The sequence below is a fragment of the Hyperolius riggenbachi genome, chromosome 10 (genome assembly GCF_040937935.1).
Source record: "Hyperolius riggenbachi isolate aHypRig1 chromosome 10, aHypRig1.pri, whole genome shotgun sequence".
In the NCBI taxonomy this organism is placed as follows: domain Eukaryota; kingdom Metazoa; phylum Chordata; class Amphibia; order Anura; family Hyperoliidae; genus Hyperolius; species Hyperolius riggenbachi.
In genome coordinates this window covers 79,783,251-79,797,235 of record NC_090655.1, presented here as the reverse complement: position 1 = coordinate 79,797,235, position 13,985 = coordinate 79,783,251, and the positions used below count along the sequence as shown (strand labels likewise).

At 46.0% G+C, this 13,985-nt stretch overlaps 1 protein-coding gene across 3 annotated transcripts; it reads right to left on the bottom strand.

Annotated features, from left to right (window-relative positions):
- Nucleotides 1-4,285: 4,285 nt before the first annotated feature.
- Nucleotides 4,286-12,640, bottom strand: SYCE3 (synaptonemal complex central element protein 3). 3 transcript variants are annotated; one of them, XM_068255213.1, is made up of 3 exons: nucleotides 12,542-12,640; nucleotides 11,721-11,832; nucleotides 4,286-4,582 (listed from the first exon to the last, which is right to left on the bottom strand). In XM_068255213.1, exons 2-3 carry the CDS (start codon nucleotides 11,830-11,832, stop codon nucleotides 4,425-4,427), a joined length of 270 nt encoding a protein of 89 aa, XP_068111314.1. In that variant the 5' UTR covers nucleotides 12,542-12,640; the 3' UTR covers nucleotides 4,286-4,424. The 3 variants fall into 3 exon arrangements, with proteins under 3 accessions (XP_068111314.1, XP_068111313.1, XP_068111312.1); XM_068255212.1 differs by having other exon boundaries at nucleotides 12,509-12,609; XM_068255211.1 differs by lacking the exon at nucleotides 12,542-12,640 and adding an exon at nucleotides 12,458-12,536.
- Nucleotides 12,641-13,985: the final 1,345 nt, after the last annotated feature.

The window sequence follows — 13,985 nt, the reverse complement described above, 5'->3', positions numbered from 1 at the left end:
GGGCCCGGTCCAGTCCCCAGACCCTGGGCGGGGACCCAACTTCGCCCCCCCCCCCTCCCGCCCGATGCCCGCGCTGAACAGGGAGGGACAGAGTGACTCACAACAACAATCCTCCGACCAGCTCCTCTCGTCTCGGCTCTCGTCTCCACCCTCACCACGCCAACACACGCGGTGTGCGCAGTTTTATGGCCCGAGTGATGTCGCGTCAGCGTGCTCTGCGCACGGAACGTCTGGCGTCGGCCGCACACAGCAAGGACAGCGCGTGAGTGCCATGGAGACGGGGCTGGGCTACAGGGATACAGCGGATAGTGACTGGCAGGCAGGGCTGGGCCGGCTCAAATTAAAGCAACAGAGTGGCGTCAGCTGCTGCTACAATGAAATAAAAAATAACTAAATTTAAAAAAAATTAAAATCGGCAGCTGTTTTATAGGGGGTGCTAATAGGGCACTTGGACAAATTTAGGGGGTGCTTCAGCACCCAATAGCACCCCCCTGGCGCCGCCCCTGACTCCAGTGCATTTTTATTTCACTGTATTTTGATAGTACTATTGCATTTCTCTGTGTGAGACACTCCACAGCCCACTGACACACACAGCTGTGCATAATGTGATTTCTGCCCTTTAGGGGTTAAAACCCGATTTTGCGTCAACTCCATAATTTTTGTGGGACTTTTGCCATGGATCCCCCTCTGGCATGCCACAGTCCAGGTGTTAGACCCCTTGAAACAACTTTTTCATCACTTTTGTGGCTAGAAACAGTCTTTGTAGGTTTTAAAATCCGCCTGCCCATTAAAGTCTATGGAGATTCGCCAGATTCATGAACAGAAAATTCTATGTTCGCGAATCGCGACATCTCTACCAGCATACTGGATCTTTATACAGTGTTGGGGAGACTTGTACACACTCTAGAGTCTCACCCAAGACGGTCATGTCCTCTTGATTGTCTATGTGGCTTTAGATTATGTACTCTGTAAAGTTCAGCGGAAGATGTCGGCCCTTTATAAATATTTATTATTATCAATACTAAAGTACAGAAGAAAACACGAAAAGCATAGAACCTCACCTAGGAACACAGCACATTATGTGTATCTGTACATACATACACCATATATTAGTAAAATTTACATTCTGCAGAAATGACAGTTGGCGGTCTACACGTTACTCTTCTCCACATGTAAATGAAAGTGTAGCAGAAAGAAATGTATTTATTAGCATGCAAACCAAATGGAGTAACTGTGGCACAGTTTCCTGGAAACAAAATGGATTGTAAATATTGTATGTAGGACCTATACTGGAGCTAATATTGACATAAAAGTCATTGCATGGAAACCACTTTTGTAAATGTCAAACTTGTTCTACAAAAAGGGGAAGGGTTAGAAAACGGAGAAAAAGTGAAAAATAGACCAATGTAGAGATAAAAAGTTAAAGACACTGAAGCGAAAAAAAAAATTATGATATAATGAATTGGTTGTGTAGTACGGATAATTACTAGAATATTAGTAGCAAAAAAATATTCTTATTTTCAGCTATATCTTTTTTTTTGTTGTAAAACATTGCATCATTCTCTAACATTTGCAGTTTACACACTACTCGGCATTGTAAATGATTTTACAGAGCAGACTACTGAACTTTTGAACCATTCTCTGCAGAAAAAAAAAACAATACAGTACCAGACACTTGAGATAGTAAGCTTCAGAAGACAGAGCTCTCTGCAACTTTGAAAATCGTGGAGCTCAATGGCTCTTTTGCATAGATAACTGGAGTTTCTTAACTCTTCCTGTACTGGAAACAATATTAGACTTATGTCTCTGCTCCTAATGTTTTATTTCTTAGCTGTACTACACATACTAATCGTTACATCATATATTTTTTTTCCGCTTCAGTGTCTCTTTAAGTATCTTTTTTACAAGCCAGAGTAGTAAACTGACTATAGCTATATTCTGTTGTATATACTGAACAGAATAAAGCTTTGTACACACGCTAGAGAACACATGTGAAACTCTGGCCTGCAGAGCCATCAGATTTGTTCCGCAAGTGGTTTTCCCACTTTGCATTATGATTGGCTCACTGTAGACCACCAGGGAAGCTATACTGAGGGTGAAACCCTAGGAAGCCATATGGGGGAGGGAGGTGGAAACCACTAAACACTAGGGAACTATAAGGGAGGCACGGGGGCCACTAGACACCAGGGAACTTTAGAGGTGCAAGGGAAACTACTAGACACCAGGTCACTGTATAAGGGAGAGGGCCACTAAATACCAGGGAACCGTATAGGGGAGGGAGGGAAATTTAGATTTCGGGTATGTCCGCCACTGTAGTTGCATAGTTGCAATTAACATTGTGCTCTATTACCAGCCTCGATTTTTTAATGTGCTTACAAAATGCATAGGCAAATGCTGGGGGGGGGGGGGGGGAGTTATTACAGCTGCCCAGAATCCCCCTCAGACCAGGGCCTGTGCAGTGTCTGGGGAAAGGCACAGGTTGAGACACCAGAATATCTGCAGGCATCCTGCTGCTCACAGTACTGCCCCGTTTCTTTCCCTGCTACAGATGACTTTGGATAGAGCAGCAGCATATACAGAGCATGGAGCAGCAGCGTGTATCGATCAGCTCTGGGGAACTTAGAGTCAGGTAAACTGTCATTACGTACTTGTCCAAGCCATGTGTACCACAAGCAATTCCGAGTACGGCACCACCGTACTTGGCGAATAAATCCATCTTGTATCTTGTATCTTGTAGGTATGAGCACAGCCCTGTGCCCTGCTGTGTGAGTGCTTCAATTTCCCCTTCATTACCAATGTCGGCTGTCCTCATTATTATCTGCAAACTGCTCAATGATCGATCTTGTTGTCGGTCGGATGGGAAATTACATTATTATATTATTATACAGTATCAGCATCAAAAAGAAAAAAGACTGTTGAATCAGGCACTGCAGTTAATTCTGTTTTAATCATGCTATAGGTGAGAATGATATCACCACTTGTGTAAAACTATTTCTTGCATTCAAAAAGGTAGGTACAAAAAATCTTGTGCAAACACTTGGTGGATCAGCCTCGGAAGAAGCACCGCCGTGTGAAACGGGTGTTAGGCTATCGTTTTTGCCCTGCACCCACCACTGCCACCCTCTGATATGGTAGGACATCCTTTTCATGCAGTTGTTTGAATGTACAAGATGTTTGCACAAGATTTTTTGTACCTACCTTTTTGAATGCAAGAAATATTTTTACACAAGTGGTGATATCATTCTAACCTATAACACGATTAAAACAGAATTAACTGCAGTGCCTGATTTAAAAGTATTTTTTTCTTTTTGATGCTGATCCTTAAAGTCTAAATTTCGCTAACCTATCATGAGCACGCAGTATCTGCAATATTATCAAGGTGGCGTTTGAATTTCTGTTGATCCTCACCCCCAGTGATACGACTGTGAATCCCGGAGTGCTGGTAGCAACCTACTCTCATATTTTATTATACTGTATTGTGTGTGTCCGAGGGAGACCTTCCAGGAATCCCCCACTTGAAAATCCTGGGTTTGCCCCTGAAATGCATCACATTATATTCAACCTCTTTTTTTTTAGGAATATGTACAGGGCCGGCCCTAGACTTTCTGCCGCCTGAGGCAAAATTAGAAAAAATCTACCCCCCCCCCCCCATAGCCGGGTGGGGGCGGGGGTTGCGCCGAGCTGGAGGGGTAGCGGGTAGAAAGGGGGTATTGGGCCTAGCGGCGGGGAGGCGGGTCGGACCCCCCTCCCTCGCCTGGGTCCCCTGATCTGCGCTCCCCTCCAGCGTTAAGTACAAGCCTGCATATGATGAAGAGGCAACCGGCGGGGGAATCACTCACCTCTTCCGCGTTCCATCGCGTGCTCCACTGACGTCACTTCCTGCAACGCCGCCCACTGCATTGTAAGTGGACGGCCTTGCAGGAAGTGACGTCAGTGGAGCGCATGATGGAACGCGGAAGAGGTGAGTGATTCCCCCGCCCGTTGCCTCTTCATCATATGCAGGCTTGTACTTAACGCTGGAGGGGAGCGCAGATCGGGGGACCCAGGCGAGGGAGGGGGGGTCCGACCCCCCCTCCCCACTGCTAGGCCCAATACCCCCTTTCTGCCCGCTACCCCTCCAGCTCGGCGGGTGGCCCCCAGCACATGGACAGGCGGGTGCCGTCCATCCAGATCTGCCGCCTGAGGCAAATGTTTCACCCCGCCTCATGAGCGGGCCGGCCCTGAATATGTAGTGAGGAGGATTAGCTCTCACCTGCCTCACTGAGTATGCTATGGAAGACAGTCATTCAGAAACCAGAGATTTTATTAAGGTTCTCATGTTAGGATAATATTTTATGAACAATATACAGTAAACTAGAGAATAATGGATGTTTATTTCTCATAGGGCGAGCTTAAATATGATGGAAAACACAGATGATTCTGCTCTATGATGATGGTCTTGTTTCCTCCAGCATCTGCCTCCATTTCTCCTCCACTTCCTCCCGACACTTCAGGAAAGCATCTTCCAGTCCCCTCAGTTGGTCAGTCAGGGCGGGGTCGCTGCGTGTCAGGGCCATGTCATAAGCCATACATGTAGTTTTCACTAGTGGTTAACATAAGTTACAAGACGTTACTGAAGATGATCAACATTATATCAATCAACCATACTTCACAGTGAGTGCCTAGTAATCTACCAGAACAGGAAAAAAGGGCACAGGAGCCCTTGCGCTAAAAAGCCGGCCCACTAAGTAATGCCGCAATTTACATATTGGCAAGCCTCAGCACCCACGACTATACCGGGCGCCCAAATATACAGTTTTTTCAGCAGAGTGGGTAAGTTAAAGAGAATCTGTATTGTTAAAATTGCACAAAAGTAAACATACCAGTGCGTTAGGGGACATCTCCTATTACCCTCTGTCACAATTTTGCCGCTCCTCGCCGCATTAAAAGTTTTAAACAGTTTTAAACAAAAACAGTTTTAAAAAGTTTGTTTATAAACAAACAAAATGGCCACCAAAACAGGAAGTAGGTTGATGTACAGTATGTCCACACATAGAAAATACATCCATACACAAGCAGGCTGTATACAGCCTTCCTTTTGAATCTCAAGAGATCATTTGTGTGTTTCTTTCCCCCTGCAGCTATCTTCCACTGTAGTGTCAGGCTGTTTCTTCCTGCAGAGTGCAGACAGCTCTGCCTGTATGTAATTCCTCAGTATGTGAAAGCCCAGCCAGCTCAGAGGAGGATTTATCCAGCTTGTAAAAGATAAGAGAGAAGAGAGAAGCTGCTCTAATCTAAATAATACACAGGCAGTATGCAGAGAGGGGCCTGGATGGGGGAAATGCATCACAGAACCACAACACTGAAGAACTTGGCAGCCTTCCAGACACAGGCCTGACAAGTCTGACAAGAGAGAGATAAGTTGATTTATTACAGAGATGGTGATAGCAGAAAGTGCTGCAGTAAGCCAGAACAGATTAGAATAGCTTTTGGAACTTGTAGGATGATAAAAAACAGGATGCAATTTTTGTTACGGAGTCTCTTTAAGGTTTTAAGTGTTAGGCACCACCTGGGGAGGCATAGGTAGAGGGAGGGTTAAGGGTTAGGCATTAGTAGAGGGAGGTCTTAGGGTTAGGCATCGGTAGAGGAAGGGTTAGGCATCAATAGATGGAGGGTTAAGGGTTAGGCATCGATAGAGGGAGGTCTTAGGGTTAGGCATCGGTGGAGGGAGGGTTATATGTGAGAGTAGGGTTAGGGTAGGGACTAGTAAAATGTAAAGATTACTGATATTTTACTATTGGAATTAAGTAGTAGACTATTGGTAATTTTACCGATATTCTACTAGTGGCAATCTCCTGCACTGTTTTTTTCCAGGCACCTTTTCTACATGAATGTGTAATCTACTACTTTTGGGCAATTTACTAAAGGAAACATGCAGAGGAGAGTAGTTGGGTAACCTTGTGTCCACTTCATGCATTCAGTCATCTGCAGATAATTCTCTAAAGCCTCATACACATGCTAAACTGTTCTTGGCTGAGGCAGCAGGTTGGGGCCACTTAGCTTAGAATCTAGCAGATTTACAGTACATGTTCCCCAAAGCCTGTCAAGGTCCCTTGGAGCTCATTCACACTATGGGCTTGATGCACTAAACTGTGATAACTCAAATATCACACCTTATCAAAGGTATCACACCTTATCAAAGGTATCACACCTTATCAAAGATATTACACCTTATCAAAGTTAACACATCTTATCAGAGTAGCATAGTGAGCGCTACGAACCCGCAGGGGCAGGCGAGTGCCATTGCCAATTAACTATGCTACTCTGATAAGGCATGTTAACTTTGATAAGGTGTGATATCTTTGATAAGGTGTGATATTTGAGTTATCACGGTTTAGTGAATCGAGTCCCAAGTGTGTTTGTAGGCAGGAAAGCGTGCACGTTTTTTCACAAGTGCTAATGTAATTAATAGAGATAACTGACAAAATGTGCAGAATTATGCTGCAGGATGTCAGGTTTTTTTCTGTGTACAAAAAGCACATGATTTCTCAGTTTTTCTGTGCACAAAACGTGCACGAAAACAGTCAAGTGGGTACCCTGCCTTACCGTTCACAGTACAGCTGTGCGTTGCAATGTAACGCGTCCAGGAAGATTCTATCACTTGACACAGATGTTTCCCCGAATCCCCGTAAGGTTCTATTGTGTTGCAACTAACAATGTCTGTACACTTGCACTTCATTCAATGCGAATGCCTTGGAATGCCTACACGAAATGGTGTTCCTGCATGCGTTGTGTAGTGTGAATGTGCTCTTAAAGGACACCCGAGGCGAAAATAAACGATTGAAATAAAAAATTGTATCTATCTTCCTTCTCCTAAAAATGTATTTTTAAGATATTCCACAGTTTTTATTTTATGTTTAAATCTACTTTTTAAGTTTTAACCTGCCTAGCGTTCTGGACGAGCTGAGGTCGTCCAAAGAAAACTTGCTAGAAATGTTCTGGACGAGCTCAGCTCGTCCTGCACTTTCCCCTCTCACGCTGTGATCTGCAGCACTGCAGCAGCCTCTGCAGGCTGCTGCATGCTTCTCCCTAGGGAGAGAATGTGCTAGGGCGGGCGGGGGGATCCCCCTTCTGTGCGGCTGTATTTTGGGCTGGGGGATCCCCCTCTGCCAGCGGGGGGATCCCCCTTCTGTGCGGAGGTATTTTGGGCTGGGGGATCCCCCTCTGCCAGCGGGAGGATCCCCCTTCTGTGCAGAGGTATTTTGGGCTGGGGGATCCCCCTCTGCCAGCGGGGGGATCCCCCTTCTGTGCAGCGTGCGGGTGGCCTCTACCCCTCCCCCCATCCTCGCTCCCCCCCCCCCCCTTCCCTGTCTAAGCCCTTGAAGAAAATAAAACTACTCACCCAGGGGCCCTCTCCAGCGCAGCACTTCTTCCTCCATCGCAAAGTCCCGTCTCTTTACAGTTACATTACGAGACTTGGTGACGTCACCAAGTCTCGTAATGTAACTGTAAACAGACGGGACTTCCGCGATGGAGGAAGAAGTGCTGCGCTGGAGAGGGCCCCTGGGTGAGTAGTTCTATTTTCTCCAAGGGCTTAGACAGAGAAGGGGGGGGGGGCGAGGATGGGGGGGAGGGGTAGAGGCCACCCGCACGCTGCACAGAAGGGGGATCCCCCCGCTGGCAGAGGGGGATCCCCCAGCCCAAAATACCTCCACACAGAAGGGGGATCCCCCCGCCCGCAGAGGGGGATCCCCCAGCCCAAAAGTGAGGATCGAGGGGGGTGGGGGGGATCGGGAGGGAGGGGACATCTGGCACCCTATACTCCTGGCTACACCTAGCACCCTATACTCCTGGCTACACCTGGCACCCTATACTCCTGGCTACACCTGGCACCCTATACTCCTGGCTACACCTGGCACCCTATATACCTGGCTCCCCTATATACCTGGCTACACCTGGCACCCTATATACCTGGCTACACACTTGGCTACCCATAACTGGCTACACTCCTGGCTACCCTGACATCTGGCTACCCTGACATCTGGCTACACTCCTGGCTACCCTGACATCTGGCTACACTCCTGGCTACCCTGACATCTGGCTACACTCCTGGCTACCCTGACATCTGGCTATACTCCTGGCTACCCTGACATCTGGCTACACTCCTGGCTACCCTGACATCTGGCTACACTCCTGGCTACCCTGACATCTAGGCTACACTCCTGGCTACCCTGACATCTGGCTACACTCCTGGCTACCCTGACATCTGGCTACCCTGACATCTGGCTACATGTGACTCCCTATACACCTGGCTTCACATCTGGGTCTTATACTTACCATTGGCGTGCTGATCCCTCGTTGCGTACCTCTGATTGCTTCCCCAGTGCCGTCTTCCATGTCCATGTACGGATTTTGCTTCTCCCTCAGCGATGACATGTCCCCCGCCGATCGACGTTGATGACACCAGGGTCACACAGCGTCATCAACATCTCACTGCAAACATTTTTTTTTCAGTTGATTTCAGTACAATAACCTGTATTGAATTCAATATTTAAAAAAAAATGATTGCAAAAAAAAAAAGGTTGCAAATTATTGGAAATTAATTGAACCACTTTTTGCACGGAAATCCTGGGGAATCAGAACGCCAGGGAGGCTACCTGTTTTTTATTGTTTTTGCTTAATGACACATTCATTGAAGTATGCCAGAGCTAAATTCTATGAACTATTTACCCTTTTTTTCTCTTTCCTGCTCTCAGAAGCCATTTTCTGCTAGGAAAGTGTTTTATAGTTTGAATTTCTTATCAGTGAGTGTCACACTTCAGTCACTTCCTGTCTGAGTCAGGACTGAGTCAACCACTTACATACCTGAGATTTAACTCTTTCAGGCAGAGGAAGAAAAAAAGGAATGCAGCATAGTTATTTGTGTTCTAGGCACTGTACATACCCACGTGTATCTCATCATGTCACATGTCAACCTCTGGTATCCTTTAGTGATCTGGCATGCTGAGCCTTTAAGGCCTCTTTTCCACAAACTGTTGAGCTGTGCGCTCAGCAAGCAGTTACCAGGCAGCAGTGAGCAATTACCAGGCAGCAACAAGCAGTTCTCAGGCAGCAGTGAGCAGTTGTGAGTGTTTGAGAGGCATTTCACTGCCCATCAACAGTCCGTGGAAAAGAGGCCTAAGTGACCCAGTACTTGTTTCACTATACTCGTCTCTCATTACTGCTTGTTAATACTTGTAACTCACTACTTAAAGAGGAACTCCAGTAAAAATAATGTAATAAAAAAAGTGCTTCATTTTTACAATAATTATGTATAAATGATCTAGTCAGGGCCGGCCCTAGACTTTTTGCCACCTGAGGCAAATTTATAAAAAAAATTGCCGACGCCGACGCCCCCCCCCCCCCCCCCCCCGCGGGTGGCCGCCGAGCCGTAGGGGTAGCGGGCAGGACGGGGGTATTGGGCCTAGCGGTGGGGAGGGGGGTTGAACCCCCCCTCCCTCGCCTGGGTCCCCCGATCTACGCTCCCCTCCAGCTGTAATAGGAAGCTGCAGATGCCAAATAGTAAGAGGCACGGGCGGGGAGGACTCACCTTATCCACATTCCAGCGTGCGCTCCACTGACGTCACTTCCTGCATCGCCGCCCACTGTATTGAAAGTGGACGGCGATGCAGGAAGTGACGTCAGTGGAGCGCACGCTGGAACGCGGATAAGGTGAGTCCTCCCCGCCCGTGCCTCTTACGATTGGGCATCGGCTGCTTCCTATTACAGCTGGAGGGGAGCGCCGATCGGGGGACCCAGGTGAGGGAGGGGGGGTTCGACCCCCCCCTCCCCACCGCTAGGCCCAATACCCCCGCCCTGCCCGCTACCCCTCCGGCTCGACTGCCGCCCCCCCCGCACCCACGGGCGGGTGTCGCCCCTAGAAGTTTGCCACCTGAGGCAAACGTTTCACACCGCCTCATGAGCGGGCCGGCCCTGTTTGCCCATTGTAAAAGCTTTCCTCTCCCTGATTTACATTCTGACATTTATCACATGGTGACATTTTTACTGCTGGCAGGTGATGTAGCTGCTGCTTGCTTTTTTTTTGGGCAGTTGGAAACAGCTGTAAACAGCTATTTCCTATAATGCAAAAAGGTTCACAGACAGGAAACTGCCAGGACCATGGTCCTCAGAGTTCCTTGTGGGAGGGGTTTCGCCACAATATCAGCCATACAGAGCCCCCTGATGATCCGTTTGTGAAAAGGAAAAGATTTCTCATGTAAAAGAGGGTATCAGTTACTGATTGGGGTGAAGTTCAATTTTTGGTCACTGTTTCTCTTGAAAGGACACCTGAACTAAGAGGGATATGGAAATTGCCACATTTATTTCTTTAAAAAAAATACAAATTACTGGCAGTTCTCCTGATCCTCTGCCTCTAAAGCTTTTAGCCATAGACTCTGAACAAGCATGCAGCAGATCAGGTGTTTCTGAATGAAGTCTGGAAGGATTTTCCACATGCTTGTTTCAGGTGTGTGATTCAGACATTAGTAATGTATGAAAGATTCTATAAGGCGGACAGCCAGGCGACTTGTATTGTTTAAAAAGCAAAAATGGCAACCTCCATATCCCTCTCAGGTCAGTTGTCTAAGGCCTCTTTTCCACGAACTGTTGAGCTGTGTGCTCAGCAAGCAATTGCCAGGCAGCGACAAGCAGTTACCAGGCAGCAGCGAGCAGTTACCAGGCAGCAGCAAGCAGTTGTGAGTTTGAGACGCATTTCACTGCCTGCAAACAGTTTGTGGAAAAGAGGCCTTAAGTTGCTTGCTTGAGTTTGATTTAAGCTGGGTGCACACTTAGCAGAAACGCAAGCGTTGCGGAAAACTCTGCGTTTTTGACGCTAATGGAAGTCTATGGGCCGCATGAAAAAAACGCATATAAAAATGCATATGCGTCTTGTATGTGTGCCGTTTTAAAAACGCTGGGTTTGTTGCATACTGTTCAAAAACACACCTAATGAAAGTAAACCGAAACGCAATGTATTGCGTTTTGTATGCGTTTTATATGCTTTTTTTTCCAGAAGAGTTGTTTTGTGTTATATTTCTGCTTCCTGGTGTCTTGTGCATGTGCATTTTCTATATGTAACCATAAAAATGAAAAAATGTTCGCTAAACGCTAGAAAAACGCATATGCGCAAAAACACAGAAAAAACGCAAATGGCAGAAAACGCGACCTTTCATGCTTTATGTGTGCCCCCAGCCATAGAGTCCATGTTTGATTACTTACAGCATTGAGGAACTATGGTTTCCTAAATATGAATTTAATGGTCCACATCATTATGTTGATATGTCTTTGATCATAGCACAAGTTTAGTTATTTACATAATAAAGCCTACTCAAGCATCATATAGCACCAATGCATTATCTTTCAAAGTGATAATGAGGTTATCCATTCAGTCGTACCCGAATCTTGGCGATTCTATGGGTTGGCTCTCTCCTTGGTGTCCGATCTTGTACCATTTCCGCCAGTTGAAGGTGAGTATATCGAAAGCATTTTTGCTGCTTATTATACACTCAATAAATCCGTAATTATGCCTTTCTATTTTTTTTTTTACTTCCCAGCCTACCGGGGGGTGGCGGGGGCTGGGGGCATGTTCAGGTTTGAGTGCAAGGTCCAAGTGCATTCCTGCCTCCAGCAATGAAATCAATATGACCTAACCCATAGAATTTTCCATAGCAGGGACCTGACTGACTCACAATGATTATTCTCACCTGACAGCTTTTCCACTTGCTCCAGCATTTGTTCCAGGTTCCGGTTCATCTCTTGCAGCAGCATGGAATTTTCCTTTAGATTTATGTGTTTATCAGCTTCTGTCTCAGCCATCTATTAAAAGACACATTTCAGTAAAGAGATGGGTCCTCCCACACCCCAAAAGCATACCAAGAGGAGAAGTTAACTGGCTTCCCCCTAAATTGACCCTAGACTACAATGGACATATCAGTATGGTAGAGATTAGAATGTGAGTTCCTCTCGTATGGGCGTACGTCAAAAAAGAGCACCCTGAAAATGTGGGCGCCCGGTAATCCCGATAGTAGACTATTGGTAAATTTACCAATATTTTACTATTAAGATGTAAATAATCAATAGTATGGGTCAAGGATGTAACTAGAAATCACTGGGGCCCCCTGTGAAACGTTGAATGCCCCCCTCCCCGCTTTCTGCACAGGTAAACTGAAAACCAATGTTAATCAATTGGCTAGTGCATATTTGAATATGTTTTCCCCATGCAGATAAAAACAGCAGAGTGGACATAATTCAGCCATTTTGATGTTAAAATGGATGAGTTAGGTAAACCAAAGTAGAAGCATGATTAGGAATAATAAGTGGTGATAATTACTCCTAAGATCTGCTATCTGTTCTTGATGACACTGGTGATGTAATAATGGGGTTTTGTCTAATCCTGCATTCATTTGAGTCATTCAGCCTTAGGACACATGACAGACATTACCAGATATGGATTCTCCATTTGATACACTTGTTTGACTCAAGCAGGAGTTACCTCAGAGCTGTGTGTATTTCAGGCAGCTTTTACCTCAGAGATGTGTCTTCGGGGCTCCTCCCCTCAGCGACTGCCTCCTTTCTGCACCTGCCCAAGGATGGGAGCTGTTGCCACAGCAACTGTATTAGGCCCTGCTGCTTTTGTAAAGCTACACTCCTGCATTTGTTATGGTAACCCACAGTAGCGTAGCTTAGGAGCTCTGGGCCCCAGTGCGAGTTTTACATTGGGGACCCCCTCCCCCACCAAACGATCTATACATAACACTTGATATGGATCACCAAAGCCTGCTAAGCACAGCTGCAGTGTCAGAGAGATGTAAGCTGGGGAGGAGAACAGTCTATTAATGGTTACAACTAATCAAAGCACATTTAAAGGTCATCATTACCAGCATACCTACCAACTTTTTGAGATGAGAAAGAGGGACACTTAAAGAGGAACACCAGTGAAAATAATTTAATTAAAAAAGTGCTTCATTTTTACAATAATTCTGTATAAATGTGAGTGTTTGCCCTTTCTAAAATCTTTTAAATCCCTGATTTACATTCTGACATTTATTACATGGTGACATTTTTACTGTTGGCAGGTAATGTAGCTCCTGCATGCTTTTTTGGCAGTTGGAAACAGCTGTAAACAGCTATTTCCCACAATGCAACAAGGTTCACAGACAGGAAACTGCCAGGAGTACCACAGTCCTCAGAGTTTCTTGTGGAAGGGGTTTCTCCACAATATCGGTCATACAGCGCACCCTGATGGTCGGTTTGTGAAAAGGAATAGATTTCTCATGTAAAAGGGGTATCAGCTACTGATTGGGATGAAGTTCAATTCTTGGTCAGAGTTTCTCTTTAAGCCTTGCCCCCGTCACACCCCTAGTCACACACACCATATAGATTTCATAAGAAAAATATGTTTTATAATACAAACCACATTGGTGCTTTCTATCCTGGTTCATTTCCCTTCATATTAACATTTTAAAATTAGTAACATATCAATTTAAAGGATGGGGACAAAGTTCAGAGTCAATCAAACACTTTTTTTAGTAGATAAATATACTGTATATATTTACATAGAAAGAGGGACGAAGTCCTGAAAGAGGGACAAATGAGGAGGAAAGAGGGACAGAGGAACAGGGCTCCCAAAGAGGGACTTTCCCTCCAAAAGAGGGACAGTTGGGAGCTATGTACCAGCATAGCACCAATAAAGAACTAATAAATTGGTTGAAGGAGTGCCCCTCTGGTCCAGGGGCCCTGATGCAGTCGCTACCTCTGCACCCCCTACGCCACTGGTTACCAACCTCCTTAAGATTGGCAAACAAAAAATTGTCACCAAAACCTCATGAGTACTCCTAATCACAAAGTGTCAATTCAGTAGAATCACAGGGATGCAAAGGCAATTAAGGGCTGGTTCACACGGGCGTCTGCCCCACATTTACAGCTGGCGTTTGGGAGATGGCGTTAAACGCTCCCATTCAAGTGAATGG

Coding starts and splice junctions, on each gene's coding strand:
- SYCE3 (XM_068255211.1), bottom strand. Junction 4,583..11,720: donor GCAAGTGGAAAAGCTGTCAG/GTGAGAATAATC, acceptor GTTAACCACTAG/TGAAAACTACATGTATGGCT.